This window comes from Emys orbicularis, chromosome 1 (assembly GCF_028017835.1).
Source record: "Emys orbicularis isolate rEmyOrb1 chromosome 1, rEmyOrb1.hap1, whole genome shotgun sequence".
NCBI lineage: Eukaryota > Metazoa > Chordata > Testudines > Emydidae > Emys > Emys orbicularis.
In genome coordinates this window covers 321,251,153-321,275,977 of record NC_088683.1, presented here as the reverse complement: position 1 = coordinate 321,275,977, position 24,825 = coordinate 321,251,153, and the positions used below count along the sequence as shown (strand labels likewise).

General features: G+C 37.8%; 1 protein-coding gene across 2 annotated transcripts in view; it reads left to right on the top strand.

The window, feature by feature from the left end:
* Positions 1-2,485: 2,485 nt before the first annotated feature.
* The window catches only part of FRY (FRY microtubule binding protein), a 297,837-nt gene continuing 275,497 nt past the window's right edge, over positions 2,486-24,825 (top strand). For both annotated transcript variants that reach the window (XM_065403807.1, XM_065403815.1), the window contains exon 1: positions 2,486-2,555. In XM_065403807.1, coding sequence (XP_065259879.1) covers positions 2,486-2,555 — 70 coding nt within the window. The remainder of the gene's footprint in view (positions 2,556-24,825) is intronic.

Here is a 24,825-nt window from a genome sequence, read left to right as displayed (position 1 = left end):
TGTTGGTGCTATTCCAGATGGTGGGGTTAGTCCCTTTGCCCAAGACTCCTGGATATCTGCTCTCCAAAAGGCCCGGAGAACACAGGAAGTGGACAAGACAGCAGGAGTATAGGGGCTGGCTTGAAGGCAGTTGTACATGACTGAAATAGGCAATTTATCATGGCAGATCTGTGAAAATACTCAGATTCTTGATCTTTTATTTCCTTTTTATGGTAAAAGATGTTATATTAGGACTCTTTATTTTAAATTCACATGTACTAATATCCACGCTGTCATAGACAAAAACGTGTACACTATGTTACTGATATACTGTAAATACATAGGACTCTAAAATTAATCAAAAAAGAGTTCTTTTACACCTCAAGATTCTGTATTGTGCTAGTCAGCTTATCAGCTACTGAACTACATAATTAATACGCTTTTGAGATATCAGAAATTAATTTAATGTGGAAGAAAGCAGAACCTATGTATTTTTAAAAATGTTGGCCCAGTTAAAGCCAATTTGGGGAATTTCTTTCAGATCTGAAGTAGAGTGCTGCTGTTACTGCCATTTCAGCTAGTTACAGCTGTTTTAGGAATGTTTCCGAGATGTTGCCAAAAATGTGCTGTTATCTCTAGATGTTCTAATATTAGAGTGAAATTTATATTGAAAAACATTTAAATAGGATCAAAATACATTTAAATACATCTTCAAATCTGGTGTTTTATATTTCAAGTTTCTTTAATAATAAAATTCAGTATGATTTTAACTGGCTATACCTGATATATTTTTCTTTTAAATAAGTAAGTTGATCAGAAGTTAAACTCTGATGTGATTGTTAATTGAGTGGATCGTGCTATTTGAAGCATCACTGATAAAAGAATAAATATCAACTAACAATATAAAGTAAATCTGATTTTAACAAAGAGGTTGAATACAGTAAAATAAAGGACTGTAAAAAAAGTAGTGGGATAGTTGTTTCTCTGGTGGTTGGGTTTTTTATCAGGCTGATGAGTTTGTAAACATTCCTATCTTGACTGAGAAAGCTCAACAATGCCTTGAATTGTAACTATAGTTCTAGAATGATGATTTTTGTTGGCTTTTTCCCCAATATTCTGTGTATTTTATGAAACATTTCAGTGTAATTATGCATTTTTCAGGGGAAAGTAATCTGATAAAATGCATATCACTAGGAATTTAAATCTGAATATAAAATTTTCTGTACACTTGATTGAACCAAGTTTCTGAAAATCCAACAGTTCACAATGTTGTTGGATGAATCCACTACAGAGATGCTATATGTCTGTTTAAACATTATAGGACAGTACACTATTTATTCCACTAGGTGAGAGAAGAAATAATGTCAAACCACGCAAACTGAAATCAGGAAATATGATACCAAGAACTCAGGAAGCAAAAAGCCACTGGAAAACTGATGCTGCTTCTTCATTATTAGCAAATTGTGCATACTGATGTATCGTGATTATTAGAAAATTTTAAGAAATAGGTAAATTATAGCTAGTAATCAAATTTAGTGTAGAATATGCAGAGGGTGAAATAAACAACTAGCTGCCTGTTTTATTTTCCAATATGAATTCAGCTTTCTGTCTCTTATCTTATAAAAGTCTAACTGAAGACAAAAATGACATCAAACTGAGATTCTTCTTTAGCTGTGAAAGAAAAGAACAAACAGCCATTTAAATGTGTGGTTGTTGATGCTCTGCAAGCGCTTCCCTTCTGCAACTGGGCTGACTGATGGGCTTTTTAAAAACGTCACTGCAATCAGATAGATGGGTGCAGCTTTGCTTTACTGCAGCATGATGCAGTTGTGTCTAATACAGTGTGTTGTTCTTGGAAACAGACTGAAGGGAAGCAGCTGACCAGAACACATATACAATACTCGTTAGAGGTTTTTCTAAAAAGAAAAGAATAACAGAACCTGTGAAATTCCTTCAGCTGCAGAAGAGACATTCTCAGTAGGGCTTCAAGTTGATACTCTGTGTTTGCTTGCAGGAGGAGGTGCATACGATCAGTCTATCAGTCTCCAATGGAAAAAGCCTTCAGATAGGCAGATTGCACGCTATTAGAAGGCCAGCTCAAACACCCTTCCAGGAGACATTCTAACTGTTTTATACAACAGCTGCTTTGGTACAGTACATGTATTAAACGGAGCCTATGGAAAAGCTGCAAAAATCTGATTCATTGTGGAATGGAGTACATGAAAGCTCCTATTGAATGTCTGCAGGGTGGGGGGAAAAATACAGCAAATAAAGCTAAGTACCAGCCCTGAAGGAGGAGCAGAGGACGAGCATCTCATGGTGTGTTGTTGTTGTTGTTGTATTAAATGAGGGCTTACCTACCACGGAAGAAGTTGATCTGCAGAGACTTCATTTCCTCTTCTGACCCCTCGTTTACATCACTAACTGGTGACAGTTACATCTACATACATAGTACCTGCCACTTCAACTGCTCAGAATTATAGAAGCCTCTTTGTATGCAGCAGACATGGCTAGCCAGCAGGATTCAGGCTTCTTTGAAATCAGTATCAAATATTTACTGAAGTCCTGGAGCAATAGTGAGTAGCAGAAGAGTAATCTTTTAATATTGTACATTGATTGGTAGACAGTAAGGATAACCAAAATAATAAAATCTTAAATTTACTATATGTTTGTGTTATTAGTGAAACAAATAGTTTTTGCTTTTATCTTCTATAAAAATAAAAATGTCACAGATTTAAATAGCTTTCATTAACTGCAAATATGGCAATGAGATTATTCTAGGTTTTGCTTGATTGAATTCTCAAGTTAGGCTGCTTTCAGGCTCTCTGAAATAGCACAGAGGTAGTGCATTAAAACAGAATTTCCTGCCTAGATGTTTGTTTGATTTGTTCAGGCTTTATCTAAATATTTTAAGTGATATTTAATCTGAGGGGTGTGGCATTGGTTTGAAGTATTTTGTATTTGTTTTATCCTTGTATCATGTGAACAAAAAAATGGACTGCTTACGTTCCAGATCTGCAAGTCATCACTGTAATATTGTAAAAGCCAAAAAATAATAATAATTAGGTACTTACAGCTTTGTTTCCCCCCCTTCCTTTGTGCTTTAAATTCAAACTCGTTTGAAACATTAGTATCAAAAAGGTATCAGGATGTATATCTAATCCAAACAGAAGCTTTATAAAATGTAAACAAATGAGATTATAGTCTTCTTTAATTATTTCTCTATTCATAATGCTAATAATTTATCACTATGTATATCAATCAGTCTTATTTTTCAGGAATGCATTGTAATATAATAATGTATTATGATGTATAAGATCTCAAAGTAGAGGCAATGGTTGTAAATATAGTCACATCAGAGTCAGGCCTCTAGATTCTTACTTCTGATACAGAATGAATTTTTATTTAAAATATATACATATATGTTATATTCTCTTTTCACATTAGCAACTGTTAGTAGTGGCAGACTCAATACATTAACAGTTTAAAAATATAGAACACAGTCTCTCTGGAAAAATCCAATTTGGATTCATTACTGCATACGTAACCATCATCCCAATATCTATAATTAAATAGCTCCTGAATAAAATAGTGTGTTAGATACTATAGTATATAAAATTATACCTCTGCAGACGTTGTTAGTGCCTGACATACATCTGATAACCTGTTAAGAAATGTAAAAAAACCCTAAATATGTATTGTACTAGGATATCCATCTCTAAATGATATCCATAGAAACCATGTTTTTTCCAGGTCAATTTCAACCATAGGGCTTGTCTGAATCAGTTTTTCTACCACAAGTGTGAAACCACTAGGGAATAATACTGTTACCTAAACAGTATTTCTTGATTTGCTATAATCCTACAGCATTTTGCATATGTTCATTACATTTAGAATCTATGACATAATAAGAATTAGATGATGAATTTAATATTATTTTGCTTTTGAACTATTAATTGATTAAAGGAAACAAAAGTATGTGTTGTAACAATGGGTGTCATAACTAATTACAGTCAGTGTTATGAAAAGAAAGAAAAATAAATCATTTTGAGGGTAGGGATTTGTCATAAATGGATCCTGTTTCTTTTTTAAAATACAATAATAATAAAGGCCAGGTGATATTAGCCTTACATTTTTTTAATCATACGAGGTAAGAACATAACACTGTTACAAAATTATGAAGATGGATATAATTTTTTTAATTTCTAAATTGCTGATACCACAGATTTTTTTCCTAGGAAAATATTTTGAAATAGCTAATGCATTCCTAAACTGAAATTAGAAGTCCTTAAATGAAATTCAGTATTTTTCTCTGGTTTAGAAAAATTAAATTGATATATTCAGTATCACTCTTTCTGCCATTCCTTCACAGATAAATGGCGTTCTCTACTGTACTTTGATTAAACATTGAGGAAATCCAGTCAGTTAATCCAATTTTATTTAAAGTTGTTGCCAGACTATCTACTTGCAGTCTGAAACACTGTTTATGAAATTGTACATATTTTCTGTGGTTGAACAATAAGCTATTTAATCAGAAAATTCTGGGGAGTTCAAAAAATTTGGGGCTCTATTAAACTCTGTTAAGTGGTGGATGGAACACCCTTGCTTAAAATTTACTGCTAAGGTTCCACATGCATGCACAGGAACGTGCTTTTCAGTCATTCCTGCTGAAGTGTATTAAGGTTTATACAGAGCATGAACTTTTTCTTAATGGACTGATTAGTGCACAGTTACCCATTCTGTTGCATGGTATGGTGTTAGTGTCCAACTTTGCTATCTAAGGTCTTCTGAAATGCAATACTACTTTACACTTTCATGAAGCAGCAAGGTAGGATTTCTACCTGGCATTCCAGAGTGCTTGCCAAGGGGCCCATCTATCATGTTCACTGGCACACCATGGTCAGGTGAGGGAACCAGCTAAGACTTATTTTAGGTGATTTTATGTGCTCATAATATTTAGGCTCAGCTTGGCAATAGCATGTTGTAGATGGGCACATACAGCTGCTTTTTGGAGCAGCAAAAGGATGCATTCAGTGGTATGGCTCGAGCCATCCACCAAGTTGATTCCTTTGCATTCTCCCATATGTGGCTCTAAGGATTAAAGGCAGAGTTTTGCCCTAAATATGTTAATGAAAGACTGCATTTCAAACAAAGCTGGCAAATATTCCTATAACTTGCCAGATATATGGATTGACACTTCTTCCATTTGCCACTTTTCTCGTATAGGAACGGCTGTAGTTCATAAAAGCAGTACATATTATTATTTTAGAAAATTATATTAATAAAAATACCAAGGGCCAGATACTGATACCCTTACTCGTGTTGAATAGTACCCTACTCCAAGAGTAGTTCCATTGAAATAAGTGGGACTACTCCTGGACTAAAATTCTAAATGTGAGCAAGGGTATCAGAATATCATTTGTAGATTTATTTTGTGGTCATGTCCCAAACCCTGTATTTTTAAAGAAATTATTTAAATTAAAGCAAAGAATATATGTAACAAGAAGGTTCAGTATATTAGGCTGGTCTGTCAGTAGAATATTTGCTTTGTAAATGGTTGTTACATCTTGGATTTATTCTTAACTTCTTATCTTTTGAGAATAAAAAAAATCTGTAGATAAGGGATCTTTTTATTGGCTACAGGAAGTGTACACTATTAAATATCCAAACACAAATTCATGTTTTTGTACTTTCTATATTAGACTAGCAATTCAGTGTTTTCTTCCTTTCCTATTCTGTAGGAGATTCAGAATGGTGCAGGTAAATGGCTTCCTTCCTCTCGCCACAATTCAAATATTATGTGAGCTGGTACAGATTGTTTTGCAATGATTTCCTGTTCCCAAATATAGATTTTAAGATGGCTTTTATGGATTGTAAAACGATTGATGGGACATATTTTGCATAGCTAACATTTTGGTTCCTTCTGTTCCTTTTCATAGAATTGATTCAGCAACTACAATTGTTTCATCATAAAGGTCACATATTTAGGAATAATGATACTTGCTTTCAAGTCAATAAGACTTTGGAATTCTCTGCCTTTGAATGTTAGAGCCTTATCTCTATACATGCATTTAATTTAAATTCAGACTGAGGCCTTTCTTGTTCAAAGTTGAATTTTAATTTATTGTTGGGGCTACATTTTGTGATGTGTAGAAGTGAAAGGTCTATGTATATGTGACAAAGTGGGAAAGTTCTTAATGTTTTGTCTGAATACTGTGTGCATGCCTCAGTTTTCCCTATGTGTTACTCAAGTATCTAGGTGGTGGGACAAGAGTGTGTGATCATTGCAGAGAGCCCAAGAAGGCAGGTGTGACTGATGTCTGGCTACCTGGGCCCAGACAATGGCTGACACTCTGTATCCTGGCAATTGATGTCTAGGGCCCATCCTCTGCAAGAATCAGCTGGAGGTGCTAGAAAACAAAGTGAGAGGTACAGGTCAGGTGACCTGTTTGCTTGGGAAAGAGAAAAGGACGGAGGTGGGGCAGCAGGTCGTGACCAAGGCTGGGCAGCTGGTCAGTCTCCTGCTTTGGGACTCGGGGATAGAGCTCTGGGCTCTGGATTTCCCCCCTCCATGATGGACTTTGGTGAATGTTCCTTATTTCTCTGCTAACACGATCTGTTCTATGCTGTGTTCCTGATGACTAATAAACACTTCTGTTTTCCAAGCTGGTTGAGAGTCATTGCTGACTGTGAATGTGGGGTGCAGGGCTGCTTTGGGGATCGTGTAAGGCTTCTCTAGGTGTCCCATTCTCTAGGTGTACTCACTGCGGGGAACTCACAGTGTGAACAGGGGTTCTGAATGCTCTGAGGCCAGATCCAGGAAGCGCTGGAGCTGAGGAGGCTTGCTCTGGTGAGAGTGTCCCCTGAGGGGAATCACACTGCACTAGAGTCCTGTATTTTTAAAAAAGGAAAAAGAAATGTAATGTAAAGTTATTTTGAAGACCCGTGTTGGCTAGGGAGGCTTTGATGTACTAAGCATCAGTGACACATTAATAATAATTAATGGAGATATCCCATCTCCTAGAACTGGAAGGGACCTTGAAAGGTCATCGAGTCCAGCCCCCTGCCTTCACTAGCAGGACCAAGTACTGATTTTTGCCCCAGATCCCTAAGCGGCCCCCTCAAGGATTGAACTCACAACCCTGGGTTTAGCAGGCCAAAGCTCAAACCACTGAGCTATCCCTCCCCCCGACACATTGTGTCCTATCTGTTTTTAAAATAACTTTCACTACTGGTTGGAGGTTCTTATTTTACCTTTTCAGAGGGGAGGAGGAGGGGGTTGTCTTTTTTGTCCCATGTGGGTTGTTTTGTAAATGCATATACGGAGAAACAGGGCAACAGTGTTAAGTGCAGTAATGGCTAGTACTTGTACTTCCTTGAGGAGGATCATAACATGGTATGTGACGTGCTCTAGCCTCAAGGTGTCAGAGCCCTGGATGGGTTTCTTATGTCATTACTCAGCTTCCCTGTGTTTTCAGGTGCAAGTCCATCATTAAAGGAAGGAGCCCTCAAGATATGCTGAGTATAGGGTAGTACCCATGGAGGATTAAAAATCCCAGCATTGAATAATTGTGGATCAATGCAGATCTAGCCTAATAGGCCCAAAGGTGATGCAATGACATCCATGGAGCAATCCTCATTGTGTCAAGATGAAGTGACATCTCGTTGCAGTCAAGGTCATGATGCGGTACCCTCATGGTTCTTCACTTAAGAGTTGAATCATTGGAGCCTTCCTCAAAGCTTGTGTTGAGGCACGCACTGTTGGTGGGTCATCTTTCTTTTCCTTATATGCTTTAAATTTATATATGCCTTAAACTCCAGAACTACTAGGGTCTTCTGTTCACATCGACCTTCTGATTCACTTACTGAAAGGTAAAGCCGATGGGTTATGACAGCATGGCTGGACCAATATTGGCTGCATGACTGCTCTCACCCACTTAACAATGACTACATAGATGTCCTAGCACTGGGGCTGCTTAGAACTGCATGAATAAACAGCGTGTGTGAGCACTACTGATGCTTGTGCCAAGAGGTCAGTGATGTTGATGCATTTGGTATCAGAGGAACTGCTAAGAGGATAACTGTTGTCTGCTCCAGGCCTTTTGACATATTCTGGGGTGATGCTGCAGTGTTTTAGCCAGCAAGGTCACATCTTTGTCTTCCCAGGAGACAGATTTTGGGCTGGACTGCAGGAGGCTAGTCTGAAGGCCTTCCTGAGAGCCATTGTGTAGATTTTGCAGGTACATCACAGGACTCACTAGAGACTCCATTGATCTCTGTGGACGCCGATAAGGAGCCCATGCAAAAAGGTATTTGATCACTAGTCTAGGAGGCTCATCTTAAGATAAATGTTCTGAATACATTGTAGGCTTTCAGCAACTAATTATCTCAAAAAGTAGCATTGATTTATACAACTACTTGGGCTATCCTGGTTTACAGTAGCCAGCAGCAAGGAGCAAAGTCCTGCCTTCTGTACTGGGGAGTTGTTGAGTTGTGACTTGAGACATAATCCCACAAAACAGTCCTCATTTCCACTTACTTGCCAAGAAAGGAGAATATGATACAGCTTGATTAAAATTTGTGATTGTGGAGTTGCTGATGGCTTTACTTTTAATTTTATTATTATAATAAAAAATTAGCAAAGTTGCCTCGCAGTGAGACTAGATGCTTTGTTGGATTGTTGTGCATTCAATAAATAAGTATGTAAGGGGAACTTGACATATTATAGATTCCTGACAAAAATACTGTATTCTGGGAGTTTCACTACAATTAAGTGATCATTCTACTAATATTTTTCTCATTATCTCATAGCCAGCCAGCCAGCCAGAAATAGTGTTTTTTCTATGAGCTTGATATAAAAAAGAGCCTAATCTTTTATGTGGAACAAATTAAACCTGTAAGAATGTCCATCCAGATTTTTGTTTCTTTTGAAACTAATTCCCTTGATTGAATAGAACCGTGTTTAAGAAACTTGCAAAGCAGACATGTAGAGTTGTCTGCATATGTTCATAAGGTACTATTGCTTTTCTTCAGAATCAGAACACGGCTCCAGGCTTGGTCTATCTGTTCTGCAGAATTTCTTTCTGGGTTGGAAGTAGCTCAACTTTCCTGTCTTCTAGGTTTTGGTTTTTCAGGATGCCCGCTCATATGTTTTGTTGTATCTTTGTAGGTTGTATCATCCCTTTATATTTAAAAATGTTCTAGTTCTGGTTCACCTATAGCCAGTAAAATAATTCTTCTCAAATGTTTTCTGTCTGAATGCTTTCCAGACATTTCTTCACTTAGCGTCATGACATGCTTACAAAAGAAGGTAGTGTTATCTCCATAGGATTGTTTTTATAGATGGGCAAACTAGAACAGAGAAGTTAGTGATGTACATGGGGTCACACAAGAAGTCTGTGGCCGAGATGGGAATAGAAGCCTGTCTTATGCCTTAACCACAGGAACCATCTTTCCTCCATATTGACTGTAGCCAACTGACACTTTGTGACTCATGCTTCTACTGGTTATTTATAACAAGATTGTTAATTGGTATTAGTTAGCAATTTTTCCGAAGATATCTCTGGAGCATTTTACTTTCCATAGGGTGCAAATGTGTTATAACTGATACCTTTGGAGAAGAGAAAATATTTAATTATAATTCTTGTTCTTTGAACACATATACTTATAACAAATAATCTCACCACATTCTATTCCTGTCTTGCCCTTAGAGGTGGAGATAATTTTATTTTGATTTTTGTTTTATTAATCATGTTCAGGGCCTTTTGTTTTTGTTTTTTGTTTTGTTGTATGCAGTGTTGTTGTGGCATGTTGGTCCCAGGATATTAGAGAGACAAGGAGGGTGAGGTAATATCTTTTATTGGACATATATTATATTACCTCACCCACCTTATCTCTCTAAAATTTCCCATGAATTTATCTGTGTTTGTTACAAAAATGAAAAAACAGGTGGAAATTGGGGCAAAAAATTAACTTCCCAGTTTTCTGGGTTGATATTGGGAGATGAGAGGACAAAAGAAAGCAACAAATAGAGAAAAATGGACCCGGAAATGGACACGGTAGAGGATGCAATGGCGCCATCGCCTCAAGCTTCCTCCTCCACTTCTTCTGCTTCTGTGCCTTCTCCAGAAGGAGAGATGGTGGCTCGGTTACCTGGGCCAGACAGGGTACTGAGCCACTCTCTCTCCTTCCAGAGCTGGGAGCCAGGTCAGGGAAGTTCATAGAATCGCAGGATGGGAAGGGATCTCAAGAGGTTATCTAGACCAGTTCCCTGCACTCATGGCAGGACTAAGTATTATCCGACCACCCCTGACAGGTGTCTCTCTAAAGTTTGGCACTTTAGGGCTTAAGCATTGGTGTACACATACGCATGTTCATGCGTGTGTGTGTGTGTCTTCCACTACACTACCTTAGTTTAACAGACAACCTCACAGTTACATTTGGACTAATTTATTATTAACATAAACACATCTATTGGATCTTTGTAATGTAATATGTATTTTCTGTACCTGAGTGGTACAAAATTCAGGTGAAAATCGGTAAAAAACAATAATAGCTTCTATAAAAACTCAGAAAAATTTTGGTAAAAATTAAAAATCAAGGGTCCTGATCATATTGAAAGGCCATTAGGCATAGCAATGTACATATTCTCCACCTAGATGAATTGTTGATCAGGAACAGTAACTTTCAGATCACAAGGTCTGTCAGTATCACATTTGAAGTACAAGAGTCATTAGGGTTTGGGTGAATTAAAGCTAAGTCTGCTTGTTCCTGACGAACCTTTAATATGTTCAATTAAGACAGAAGATAGAGGTGTTATGGAACAGAAGATGAAGCATAAGAATTTCATTAATGTATATACACATACATATAATTTTAAGACCCTGCTTTCAGTGGCTTTTAATTTTGACAAATTTAAATGTTTGGGTTGAAATTTTCCATGCTGGCTGTCAGCCTCAGTTTGTTTTTTGTTTTTGTTTTCATTTTCAGCCAAAATAGTTTAGCTGTTTCTGAGAACAAGGCTAGGGAGAAATGTGTTGTTTTGCCCATGTTAAAAAATTCTGGTGACCTTTTCTTTGAGAAGCTCTAGTGCTCCCATGCTTTGCATCATGGACTTGAAATTTGGCAGAGGATGGCTTTTTTGCTGCTTATCCTTTGAAAAATCACAGTTCGCACTTGCTCAGTAACGACATGCTAGTCCTTTACAGTTAAATTCCCTGAAGTTTCCACCTACACTGGGCATGTTGCAGCTTGGGCCTGAGCAGGATTTTCCCTGCAATTGCAGCTCTGGGCAGCTGTGGACCGGGCCAAGACCAGGCACTGGAACTGAAAGCAGGGAGGCTCTCTTCTGTGCTCTCAGAGCCCCCACCTGGCTGGACCCAGACAGCATGGAGGAGGAAGCTGGCTGATTTCAATGCAGAGGGGACTAGAGCCAGACCTCGGGAGGGTGCAGGGAGTTGATTGGAATGGCAAAACTGGGTGGGGCAGCAGAGACTGGGATATGGAGCCAGATGGAGAAGTAGTGAGGAGCCAAGGAATGAAGTGGGACAATGCGGACTGGCTGTGTAAGGAGATGGGGGCTGGGAACCATGGAGGAGGAGGGGGAAACCAGGACTGGCTGGACAAGGAGAATAGGAGCTAGAAGGAAGGAAATGGGGGATGGCAGTCTGAGATTGGATGAGGAGCTGTGGGGGGAGTCTGAGACTGGGAACCAGCAGGGATGGGGGAAGGAGACAAAGGTTGGATGAGGAGCCAGGAAGAGGGGAACTGAGGCTGGCTGGGCAAGGAGACTGGGGACATGGAGATGGGGTGGGGGGTGATAACTAGCAATGGCTGGGCAAGGAGATTGGGAGTGGGGGGAAGATGAGCTGCATTGGAGAGACTGGAGGGGTGAGACTAGGATTTTGCTCGGTAAGGAGACTAGAACTGGAATTAAAAGCCTGAAGAGTGGAGAGCAGACTCGATCAGGGAGGAGAATAGGACTGGATAGAGGAGCAAGAGATGGGGAAGAAACAGAACTGGGACAGGGACATCTTGTAGGGGACAGAGCAGAAGGAATCAAGCTTTGGGGGGACAGGCAAAGGGCTTTGTGTCTACTACAGCACATTCCCCTCCAGAACCTGAAATGGAAGATTTCAGTCTCACCATTCCTCTGCTGAAGCCCACTGGCAGGGCTGGCCCTAGACCAAATGGCGCCCCAGGCAAGGAGCGTGTTTGCCACACACACACACCCCATTTGTTAAACTTTTGAATACCTTATTTTTTATTACATTTTACTTCAAACATTTTATTTTCCCTTTTCTCATTAACAACAAAAACAGCACCTCAAGCCCGGTGCCCCCCAAGCCTGACACCTCAGTCGCCTGGGCCACCTGCCCCTAATCCGGCCCTGCCCACTGTCCACATAGAGGATGACAGCCTACTATTCCTGTTGTTAGGTGACGTGATGGAGAATATTAAAATCCATCAGCTGGGAAGACCTACACATAATTTGCATGTGCTACTGAGGTAATTGTATGGGCTGTTGGCCTCCTAGGCATCAAATTGATCGCTTGTGCATAATATTACCATGATTGTCAATATGCAGTTCTGAAAGCCTGGGCCCTGGGAGTTAATGGGACCATGAGGAATATTTATAAAGAAGGAATTTACCAGATTATAATTTTTCTATTAATTATTATTTCTACCGGTACTGCATAACAGAGACATCAGGGCCCCAGTGAAGTAGGCATTGTACAGGCTAATAACACAACGCTAGTTTATCTCATAAATTAGGATAGGCCAAGCAAACTGGATTGCTTTTTTTGACAGAATTCTGAAATTAGCAGATGAAGAAAGCAGAGTGTATGTTTGGATTTTAGTAAAGCATTTGAGTATTTCACAAGAATTTGAGTATTTTACAATATTTTCAAATTTAATTTTATGAGTACTATATTGAAAACTGGCATAAGGGATTGTACATAAAGTGTAGTTATTGATGATAATTTATCAAATTAGTATGAGTAGAGCAGTGGGGTACTACAGGGATGGATGTTAGACTTTATCTTCATCAGGATCTTTAGTGATTTGGAAGAAAGTGAAAGACATTAATGATATTTGCAGATAATTCTCCAATTGGGGGAAGTGAACATCAGTGAAGATGGGGTAGGGAAAGGGATACAGAAGTTAGAAATCTGGACAAAGAGTAAGAACATTCTGTGAGGGAAAATTTAGGCTGAATATCAGAAAAAGTTTCTTGACATGGAGATCTATTAGGCTGTGGAATTGTCTCTGAAGTGGAATGATTGAAGCCCTGTTTTTTGCAACATTTAAAACTAGACTGGTGAATGCATTAAAAACTGTTGTAGGAAACAGTCCTGTACTGGAAGGAAGATGGACTCGATGACCTAATATATCTTTTATTCATCTCTACATCCTGTGATTTTAGAGCTCCAAGCAGACCTATGCAAATTCCAACTAGTAATTTGCCAGAAGCATAAAATCCATAGAGCTCTGATGTGAACTGTATACACTTAATGTAGAAGAATTACAAGTAAAGGATTTTCTCTTGTTTTAGGGTAAATGGTATTCATATAGGAAGTAGTGTGGAAGCACCTCACTGCTGGCATGTTGGAGTTGTGTTAAGATGTCACAAAATCATGATATAAATAGCTCTTTTAATTTAAAAGCTACATAAATAAATGTAATGTAAACACTAATTTTAATACCTTTATTTCCAGCTCACCTAGAGATCTATAATTAGAAAATTGTACAAGTTACTTTCTTGTTACAAAAAAGGGTCTCATCCTAAAAGGTGGTGAGCACCTTCAACTCCAATTGATTTAAATCAAATATGTTGTGGAATTATGCCCAAAGAGGGGAGCAGTTGATTCTTCTTTCCTATGTGATGTGGTTTGCATAACTTGCAACAACTTTCATAAAGTTGTTCACATGCATTGGAGCTCTTAGATGTTGCTACATAGCTAGTTCATGTGCTGAACTTTCCTTTACCATTATTTGTAAACATCTCAAAGCCTGTCAGATTTACAAATCATGCATTTTAAAGTCTGAATGCACAATTTGACAAGGCCCTTAGGGCAAGAATTGTTGTTATAAATGTTACATTTTTACAATATGTGAGTCAATAAAGGCATTTTAAGTTGATATATTTTGTGTTGAATGCGGGTTTCTACATGATTTTATAGAAGCAACATTTAGAATGTTTTGTTAGAAGGCCTGAAACTGTATATTAAGAGATTATACGCTACTAATTAAATACCGAAAACTATCTTTAATTATCATTAAGGTTGACATAAATCAATGAAAACATGGAAACTGAGCTTTTAGGTTCTGTATCTGACTCATGCTGTTGTTTAAAACAGCATGAAATTGTATGATATTAAATTTAATATGCATAATGGATTCAAATTATCACTATAATTTTCCATAAACTCTCTAACATGTCCACAACTTCCTCTCATCCTCATGAAATGTAAATGGACAATATAAGCAGTGACGCCCATCACTCACCTAAATCTGCTTCCATTGCGGTCAATGAGAGTTTAAGTATTGACTTCAGTGGGAGCAGAGTTAGGCTGATGTTGAATGCTTTTTAAAATCTCACCCACTGTGTGTAATCAAACTACAGCTATTAAGTTACAGTATTTCAGGGGAAATACATTTTGTTGTTTTTCCAAAATTGAACTTACCATCTTTGATTTGTGGTTTGAGCCAAACAAAACCTTACAGTTTATAAACACATTTTCAGGAAGGATCAGTTGAGGATTTCTTTTTATGCTTACTTATTCCTTTCATGTTAGGTCATGTTAGGCCATTACTTCAACTTCTAGTTACAGCTCTGTGAGAGGGCACAATATTTTTTCCTTTGTTAGAAACTTACACTGTTCCCCTTGATGAAAACTCAGTATAGTGGGGGCTATTTAGCACAAAATTACTAAGGAACTTCATTTTCTCCGCTGTATCACTATAAATACATTTATTGAAAAATATCTTCATGTTTAGAAACTTAATTAGAATGCAAGCAATGTATAGTTAAACTTTAAAGTGTGTGTGACTCTCTGCCTTATGTTTGGAATTTTTTTCCTATGAAACTCACTTCTGTAGCATCACCTTTTAAAAAATAATAATATGAGTCTGAAGCAATCTTGGAACCATTAGCGATTATCTTCAAGAACTCATGGAGGATGGTCATGGAGGTCCCAGCGATCTGGAGAAGGGCACCAGAGGCATTATAGAATAGTCAGCCTAATTTCGATACCTGGAAAGATAATGAGGCAAATTATTTTAAAAATCAGTTTGTAAGCACCTAGAGGATCATAGGGTGATAAGCAATACCAACTGTGGATTTGTGAAGAACAAACCATGCTAAAGCAAACTAATTTCCTCTTTCACCGGGTTATTGTCAGGGTGGATTGACTTAAATCAAAGCAGTTTAAGTCACCAATTTTAATCATGATTTAAATTAGCAAACAAGAAGCCTTGATTTAAATAAATGAATTTAATCTTGTTTTGCATTTGTACCTTTTAGTTATTTTCCTAAAGAAAGGTTGATTCTCATTGGTTGGTAACCAAAAAGCATGTTGATTTCCAAGTAAATATAGCTTTTACACAAAATTGGTACTTCTTTTTGCTAACCAGGAAGATGCACTGTATTGATATACATTTATTTAAGCAAATACGTAGCTTAACCCACATTTATTCAGATTCTTAATTTTTACAGTTTTATTATGTTATAAAATGTTGAACAATGCATTTTTATTTATTATATGATTAATATTTTACTTATGATTTGTGTCAAGTTGTATTTGGATATAAATTAAAATTCACAAAAATAGGATTTTAATTTTTTATTAGTTAAGTAAAACTCTGTGCTGGATACATTAAAAAAGTGTAGCAAATACATTAAAAAGTTTTGAATTTAAAACTAACTGAATTATTAGACAAAAGAAGTATTATCTGTAATTAGTGAATTGAACTGATTGTTGCTGGTCATCATGCCCTTCAAGATTTTAGAACTGGTAGCTCTCATCCTCTCACACCTGGTTTTTATTCAGAGATTGAGAGAGAAAAACAAGCTTTCATGCTTTGGCAAATCCCAGTTGGTTTCTCAACTGTGAGTGAGCTAGTCATTGAGCTGAACTAGTTGAATAAACTGAAATCAAGAAAATATTTGCTCTGTACCTGAATAAGAATCTACTGTGAAAAGCTGGTTTAGCACTTCAACAAATCCTGGTTCCGGGTGCTTGTCCTGTGACTTCCACCAGTTCAGTGGTTTGCCTTTCTTTAAGGCTTCACAGCAAACATGTACTGCTTAATATTTTTTAAATTAATTTAAATTATTTTAATATATAATAGTTAGCTTAGGACTTAACATAGGTTGTTGTAATTTCAATTTTTATTTATAAATATGTTTCTTTTATAAAAAATAAACCTGTATTTAATTTAAATTTTAAAAATCTCGATTTTTAAAAATGTGTATCCACCTTGGTTACTGGCCTAGTGGATAGAGAGGAAACAGTAGATGTGATTTATCTTGATTTTGGTGAGGCTTTTAACACAGTCCCACATGACATTCTCATAAGCAAACTAGGGAAATGTAGTCTATGTGAAATTACTGCAAGGTGGGTGCTCAACTCATTGAGAAACCATACTCAGAGAGTACTCAATGGTTCGCTGTCAAAATTGGGAAATATCTAGTGGAGTCCCTCAGGGGGTCAGTAGTGCGTCCAGTACTATTCACCATTTTCATTAATGAGTTGGATAATGCAATGGAGAGAATGCTTATAAAATTTTTGGATGAAACCAAACTGAGAGGATTTGAAAGCACTTCGGAGGACAAATGGATTTCAGTAAAGAAAAGTGAAAAAGTACTACACTTAGGATGGAAAAATCAAATGCACAACTACAAAATGGGGAATAACTGTCTAGAATGTACTGCAGAAAAGAATGTGGGGTTACAGTAGATCCCAAATTAAATATGAGTCAACTATGTGATGCAGTTGCAAAAAAGGCTCATATTCTGGGGTGTCTTAACGAGTATGTCATATGTAAAACATTGGAGGTAATTATCCCACTCTATTCAGCACTGGTGAGGCTTCAGCTGAAGTACTGTGTCCAGTTTAGGGCACAACACTTTAGGAAAGATGTGGACAAACTGGAGAAAGTCTGGAGGAAAGCAACAAAAATTATAAAAGGTATAGAAAACCAGACCTATGAGGAAAGGTTAAAAAAATCTGGGCATGTTTAGTCTTGAGGAAAAAAAGACGGGGGGGGGGGGGGGGAACCTGATAACGCCTTCAAATATGTTAAGAGCTGTTATAAAGAGAGTTATTGTCAATTGTTTTCTATGTTCCCTAAATCTGCAGCAAGGGAGATTTAGATATTAGTAAAAGCTTACCTTGGGAGGCTGTGGAACCCCCATTATTGGAGGTTTTTAAGAACAGGTTAGACCATCACTTCTCAGGAATGGTCTAGGTATACTTGATGAAGGATGGACAAGATGACCTCTTGAGGTCCCATCCAGCCCTACATTTCTGTGATTCTATAAGCATGTTTATATGTCAATTAAAAATGAATGAATAACATTTTGAACCTCCAGCATCTGCATGTGCCTAAGCGGAGGAACCATTTAATCGCTTTTCCGTAAACTGTGAACTTTCTCACATCTCCCCCTCCTGGGTTTATGTTTTATCCTTTGTTGTCTTTAAAGTCATTTAGGCCCCGAGTGATCCTGCAGTCAGATCTACAGGTGTGGACCCTTGCACCTGTGGAGAGTATCATTGAGGCTCTGCATGAGCACAGGGTAGGAGTCTGACTCCATGGGTCCAGTTTCACGTACAGGGCCTAATACTGTAAACTGGTTCAGTCAAGGATCCATCTTCCATGCATTTCCTGTGAAATGCTCAGCATACTTGTTTGTGCTAAGTAACACATTCTGTGTTTTTCATAATAATCTGGTTTAAATGTAATCCACTTAAAATTGCATAAATTTTCTTTGAAGGTGTCAGTCAAGAAAGTGTAGAAGGTTGTACCCCAAGCATTTGTTAATGATTAATGAACATGAAGTTCAGTAAAATAAATCAATGAAAGTAGTCATGTGTTTCATTAATTATCTTCCTTACATTTTTTCTCACTTGAACAACAGATCTATTTTGGAGTTTCAGCTTCATATTAGTTGAACTGGATTGTACAAGTGAAAGGCAGATGTCTAGTTCTTAGCACTTATAAAATCAAATATCGACTTTCCCACATTTTTTCTCCTGATTCACAAATTACTTATGAATCTTTTAGGAGTGGAATATAATTACCATAAATAGGTAGTCCATACCAAAAGAGACCTCTTACTAATAGGATTTGAATGTCTTTGGAAAACTAAAGAGAGAGAATTGAATCCATACAATAAGCAATAAAAATCTCCCCCTCTGTTAGGAAATCTCCATCCTTTATTAAAAAGAAAATTCTGACCTTAAATAGAATCAAAACAATACAAAATTTAAACTGTTGAAATAGACAGGGGACCCAGGATTAGGACAGACCTAGTTACACTCTAATGCCAGTCTGGCATTGGAAGTATAATGGGTTGACACATGTAGACTCCAAGTTTTAATTTGTTTTACTCGTCCCTTGTGCACTGTGACAGATATAGCAGTTTCCTGCAGTATCCTTGAAAGAATTAAGTTTAAGTAGCTTTGGAGTACAAGAAGTGGGTTGTAGCCCACGAAAGCTTATGCTCTAATAAATTTGTTAGTCTCTAAGGTGCCACAAGTACTCCTGTTATTTTTATTGTATTATTGTGGAATTGTATGTAAATTTTATAAGGTGGGGGGGGCGATGTTACCTGTGCAAAAGCTGGGAAGTGTTATGAGCTTCAAAGGACTATTTGAAACAATGTGCCAGACAAGAGTAAACTTATGAGAAAAAGTTAGGTTCACTTCCCAGGAAATCTTTTGGGGGAGGTGTGTGCAAATGTACTCCTGTCTTGTTATTCAATAACTCAGTTTTTTGAAGCTTTATCCTGAGGGGTAGGACCTAAACTGTACAAAGGAGTGACTCAAAGATTCATGGGTGATCTTGTTTTGAGCAAAAGCTGTTATGAACTTGTGACTGGAGAAAAACCCCTTGGTGGGGTTTGAAGGACTGAATCCTACCAAAGTCCTTGCTAGAGTTGGGGGGTGATTTCAGGTAAGCTTATTAGCATGTGTGCAGTTTTTTTTAGAAATGTTTAAATAGGTTTTTTTTCTGTATTGCTTTCACCTTAAAATAAATGTACTTGCTTAGAAAGGGCTGTGTGGTAACATATAACTGTAGGTATATATGATTTCTGGCCTCTGAGGAAAAAGCAAAGCAGGCCTGTTTGGGCAGTCTGTGAATGCTGGGGAATTCACAGTACAGGCAGGGAACTCTGCAGCTTGGAAATACCGGGTCAGGAGGGAGAGAGGGAGAGACGCAGGTCTTTGCCCAAGAGAGGTGACAGCTGGGGAGCTGTAAGCCTTAAAGTGTGTGCCCTTGCTGGACCATGAGTGGGAAATACATATGCCACTGCCCTGAACTTTGACACATAGTGTGGCAGCATTTGTGGATCTATTACTGTGAATTGCATAAGTGCCAACAGTAGGGAAAGCAAGTACTATAGAAGGGAAAAGCACAGCGAAAAGTCTCAATAGTCTTTTAGGAAAGAAATAGTGAAAAGAGAGACCGGGGAGAATGAATTATGAACAACTTAAGAAAGTCAGCTAGATGAGCTATACAGAGAAAGAAATTCAGCACTGATGGGTGGACAAGGGTGCAACAAGATGTCTTGCTGTATTCTCAGGATCAGAAGAGGAATGATGATCTATGTTTGTAGGGAATAGCCAGCCCACTGGCAGAGGGTCCAGCAGATGGGAAGAATCTTAGAACCAACTTCCCTGAAGGGAAACAGGGAAGAGGCTGACAGAAGCAGCAGCTATGTTCTGTCCAGACTGAGTACACTACTGCAACAGGAATTGAGACATGCACCATTGTTCATTGGCCATACTGGGGGAGGCTACCCAGCCTTTGACCTACAGAACATAGTGCAGCAAATGTAGAAGAGAAGAAAATGATTACATAGACTATAGTGGTTGGTGAAAAGAGAGAAGCTCATTGAGTTGATGTTTTGAGTGACTGATTTAGGGAGGAGATAATCCCCTTTGATTTACAAATTTAACCTATTGCTTAAATCAGCTTCTGTACAAGATGCCTGGAGGTAGCTAATGTAATGTTGATTTTTTTAAAAAGAGACTCTGGGATGATCCTCGCAGTTATAGGCTGGTAATCCTAACTTCAGTACCAGGCAAATTGGTTGAAACTATGGTAAAGAACAGAACTATCAGACACATAGATGACCATGATATGTTGGGGAAGAGTCAAGACGGCTTTTGTAAAGAGAAAATATGCCTTACTGATCCATAAGAATTCTTTGAGGGGGTCAGCTAGCATGTGGACAAGCGTAGTCCAGTCGATGCAGTGTACTTGGACTTTCAGAAGGCTTTTGACAAGGTCCCTCACAAAAGACTCTTAAGCAAAGTAAGCAGTCATGGGATAAGAGGGAAGGTCCTCTCATGGATCTGTAACTACTTAAAAGATAGGAAACAAAGAGTAGAAATAAATGTCACTTTTCATAATAGAGAGTAGTAAATAGCAGGGTCCCCAAGAATCTGTATAGGGACCACAGCTCTTCAACATATTCATAGATGATCTGGAAAAGGGGATGAACAGTGATGTGGAAAAATTTGCAGATACAAAATTACTCAAGATAGTTAAGTTCAAAGCTGACTGAAAAGACTTACTAAGGGATCTCACTAAACTGGGTGATGGGCAACAAAATGGCAGATGAAATTCAGTGTTGATAAATGCAAAGTAATGCACATTGGAAAAAATAATCCCAACTATACATATCAAATGATAGGGTCTAAATTAGCTGTTACCAGTCAAGAAATCTTGGAATCATTGTGGATAGTGCTCTGAAAACATCCACTCAGTGTGCAGCAGCAAAGAAGCTAATAGAATGCTAGGAATCATCAGAAAAGGGATAGATAATAACACAGTAATTATCATAATACCACTCTGTAAATCCATGGTATGCCCACACCTTGAATTTTAAGAACATAAGAATGGCCGCACTGGATCAGACCAATGGTCCATCTAGCCCAATATCCTGTCTTCTGACAGTGGCCAATGCTAGGTGCTTCAGAGGGAATGAACAGAACAAGCAATCACCAAGTGATCTATCTGCTGTCCTCTGCTCCCAGCTTCTGGCCCTTCTCTGTACTTTTTCCAATTCTAATATGTCTTTTTTGCAATGGCATAACCAGAACTGTACTCAGTATTCAAGGTGTGGGTGAATCATGCTTTTGAATAGTGGCATTATGATATTTTCTGTTTTATCATCAATCCCTCTCCTAATAGTTCCTAATATTCTGTTAGCTTTTTTGACTGCCGCTGAACACCGAATGGATATTTTCAGAGAACTACCACAAAGACTCCCAAGAGCTCTTTCTTGAGTGATAACAGCTAATTTAGACCCCATCACTTTGTATGTATAGTTGGGATTATGTTTTTCTATGTGCAGTACAGTACTTTGCATTTATCAACATTGAATTTCATCTTTCATTTTGTTGCCAAGTCACCCAGTTTTGTGAGATCCCTTTGTAACTCTTCACAGTCTGCTTTGGATTTAAGTATCTTGAGTAATTTTATATCATCTGAGTGCAGTTTTGGTTGTCCCTTTCACACACAAAAAAACCCTATTAGGATTGGAATATATTAGAATTGATATAGAGAAGGGCAACAAAAATGGTTAGGGGTATGGAACAGCTTCATACAAGGAGAGATTAAAAAGACTGAGACTGTTCAGCTTAGAAAAGAGACAACTAATAAGGGATATGATAGAGGTCTATAAAATGATGAATAGGGAAGTATTATTTACCCCTTCACATAAGACAAGAACTAGGGGTCACAAAATTAAATTAATAGGCAGCAGGTTTAAAACAAATAAAAGGTGGCCTTCTTCACACAATGCACAGTCAACCTGTGGAACTCATTACCAGGGGATCTTGTTAAGACAAAAGTATAACTGGGTTCAAAAAAAAGAATTATATAACTTCATGGAGGACAGGTCAATCCATAGTTATTAACCAGTATGGTCAGGGATACAACCCCATGGTCTGTGTATCTCTAAGCCAACTGCCAGAAGCTGGAACTGGATGATGGACTGGATCACTCAAAATTGCCCACTTCTGTTCATTCCCTTTGAAGTGCCTGGCACTGGCCACTAGGATACTGAGCTAGATGGACCATTGGTTTGACCCAGTATTGCCATTCTTATTTTCTTAAACATAGGTTAAGTTGTAGGAAAACCTTCATTTGTTATCTAATGCTTAAATGTGGCTACCAATGCCGCTCTTCCGCCCTACGTGCCTCCCCCCCCAAACTCACCAAATAATGTCTTATTTTGCCAGACAAGAACCTTGATCGGAGAGAATTAAAGTCTGTACTTTCAGCCAGTAGCTTTGATGGTCTGAATGTCCAGGAAAGGTTTTAATTTGTATTGCTCCTGGGCAACCCTAATCATTGGCTACTTTGTGTCCTTTGGAATCTGCTACTTACCCATTCCAGAAGCAGGTGTAATTCAGCATTCATGAAGAATTCATGTGTCTGCCTTGTTGGATAGGAACTGGGGTATGTGGGGATTCAAACAGTAGCCCAGAATGAAGGGCTGAATAAGAATGAGTTACTCTCTCCCTGACCGGTTCCATTTTGAAATACTAAATTTCCTGAATATATTTTACTTGTGATGGTTATCTGAGAAGAGGGACAACTATATTCAAATGTTTGGAGCCTTTTTTCTTCACTGTACAAAGAAAAGTACACAATTAAGCCACTGCATAAATTATTTTATCTGCAACATGTGTCCAACATTTCAGCTACTTCAGGTTCATACTTCATTCTGTTTTGTACATGCTTTCTCCTGGTGGCATACCAAAGCGGATCGTTATCTTTGGGATGCCACATTGTACTGATCACATGGTACAGGGAATAATAAGCCATTATGCTAATATAGTTTGTCATGGTCCTTGAGGCAAAGTGATGTCCCATAACCAGTGTTCTAAAGCAACATCTGATGTTTATTGTTAATTAAATTTCTCTGAAATGTCACTTTTGACAACATATCTATTTATTTAACTATTTATGTATTTTAAGGTAAATATTATGATGTACAACTTTTAATTTCTGTCTAGTGATATCATTAATTACCCATTATGAAGAGGTTCTTGCCTATTGACGTATTTGTAAGCAGCCATTTGCCTTCTGAATTTTCTCATCCCATACAGCGGCAGCTGTATGCTGTGTTGTGCTAGGCCCACTAGAATAGGGGCAAGGCAATCTGCTTGAATATGGTCAGCTATTAAGGGTGTACAACAGAAAGGCTAAACAACTACCTCCTATACGCTGAAAGCATCACTCCATGATGCACCCACTTCTTGCTTACACATCCTAGTATGAAACTAAATCCATTCCAAATTTGCTATTACACCAGGTGCTGCTCCAGAATCTTTGTATTGATTTGCCTTCCTTCTGTGTCAGATGTCTAGGCATTTGATTGTACTCTGTCACTTTCCCCCTGGACAGCAATCGAGTTATAAACCACTCCAGATTCTCGAGGGAATCCAAGTGTGTGCATGTTATGTAAAATGGCATCCTGACTGAAATTCTTCTGTTTTACTCAACACTCTTTCAGAATTTTTGTTTAGGTTAGCGGAACAAGTGGGATATAATCTCCCACGCACATAGCACAGTGTCATTGACTGAGTTTGAATCCTCTGTAACAAAGGTTTTCTTATGGCCAAAAAAAGTTAAAATAGAACAAATTTTATTTAAATTACATACAGACAAATTTCTTAGTCACATAATTAGGAAAGAAGCATATCATGTTTCTACTACAAATGGCCTTTTTCAATGTGATATAATGAGTGGATATTTTATTTGGGTTTTTCCTCATAAAAGGAAAATTGTTTTAGGGAAGTATTTACAATTTTGGCTTGTTTTGTATATTCGTTTCTTTGAAATAATTTGTATTGTATTAAAATAATTTCTTGTATTACTAATGCAGTGGATTTAATAATGTTGTTTCATAAACTCAGCAAAACCACCAGTTTTTTCCAAAGCTGATTTCATCACTTCACGGATTAGTCATAAAGGGTATCTAAGAATGACTCTGGCAACATACTGTACTCCACCGTCCTCAGAAAATGCCATGAAAACACAATCATCTCAATTAACTGCTCCCATTTTTCATAATCCTTAGAAGCGTAGTTTACAAAGTTATCCTTAAGCCAGCTTCTCATTTGGCAAAGCATGTTCAACAAATCATCTTGGTAGGAAATTATTCCAAAATAATGGTCACAAAGACAAAAATCAAATAGTGATGGGCAAACCTCAAAACACATTTAGATTCAGATATGCACTACAAAGTTAAGATGTCTGTTCAAAAATTCTGAAATTTTTATTCTTATAGAAATATAGAAATTTGAGATGGGCAAGACCTACTTAGGAAATCTGTTCCATCCTCATACCAATGCAGGCTTGTTCCCTGCATTGTTGTTTTCTACTAGTTCATAGATAATAAAGCTAGAAGGGATCATTGTGATCATCTAGACTGACCTGTATAACACAGGCAATATGACTTCCCTGAATTATTTCCTGTTTGAACTAGAACATACCTTTTAGAAAAAACATCCAATCTTGATTTTAAAATTTCCAATGATAGAAAATCCACCAGTACCCCTTGGTGAGTGGTTCCAGGATGTGGGAGACTATAGGGTATTC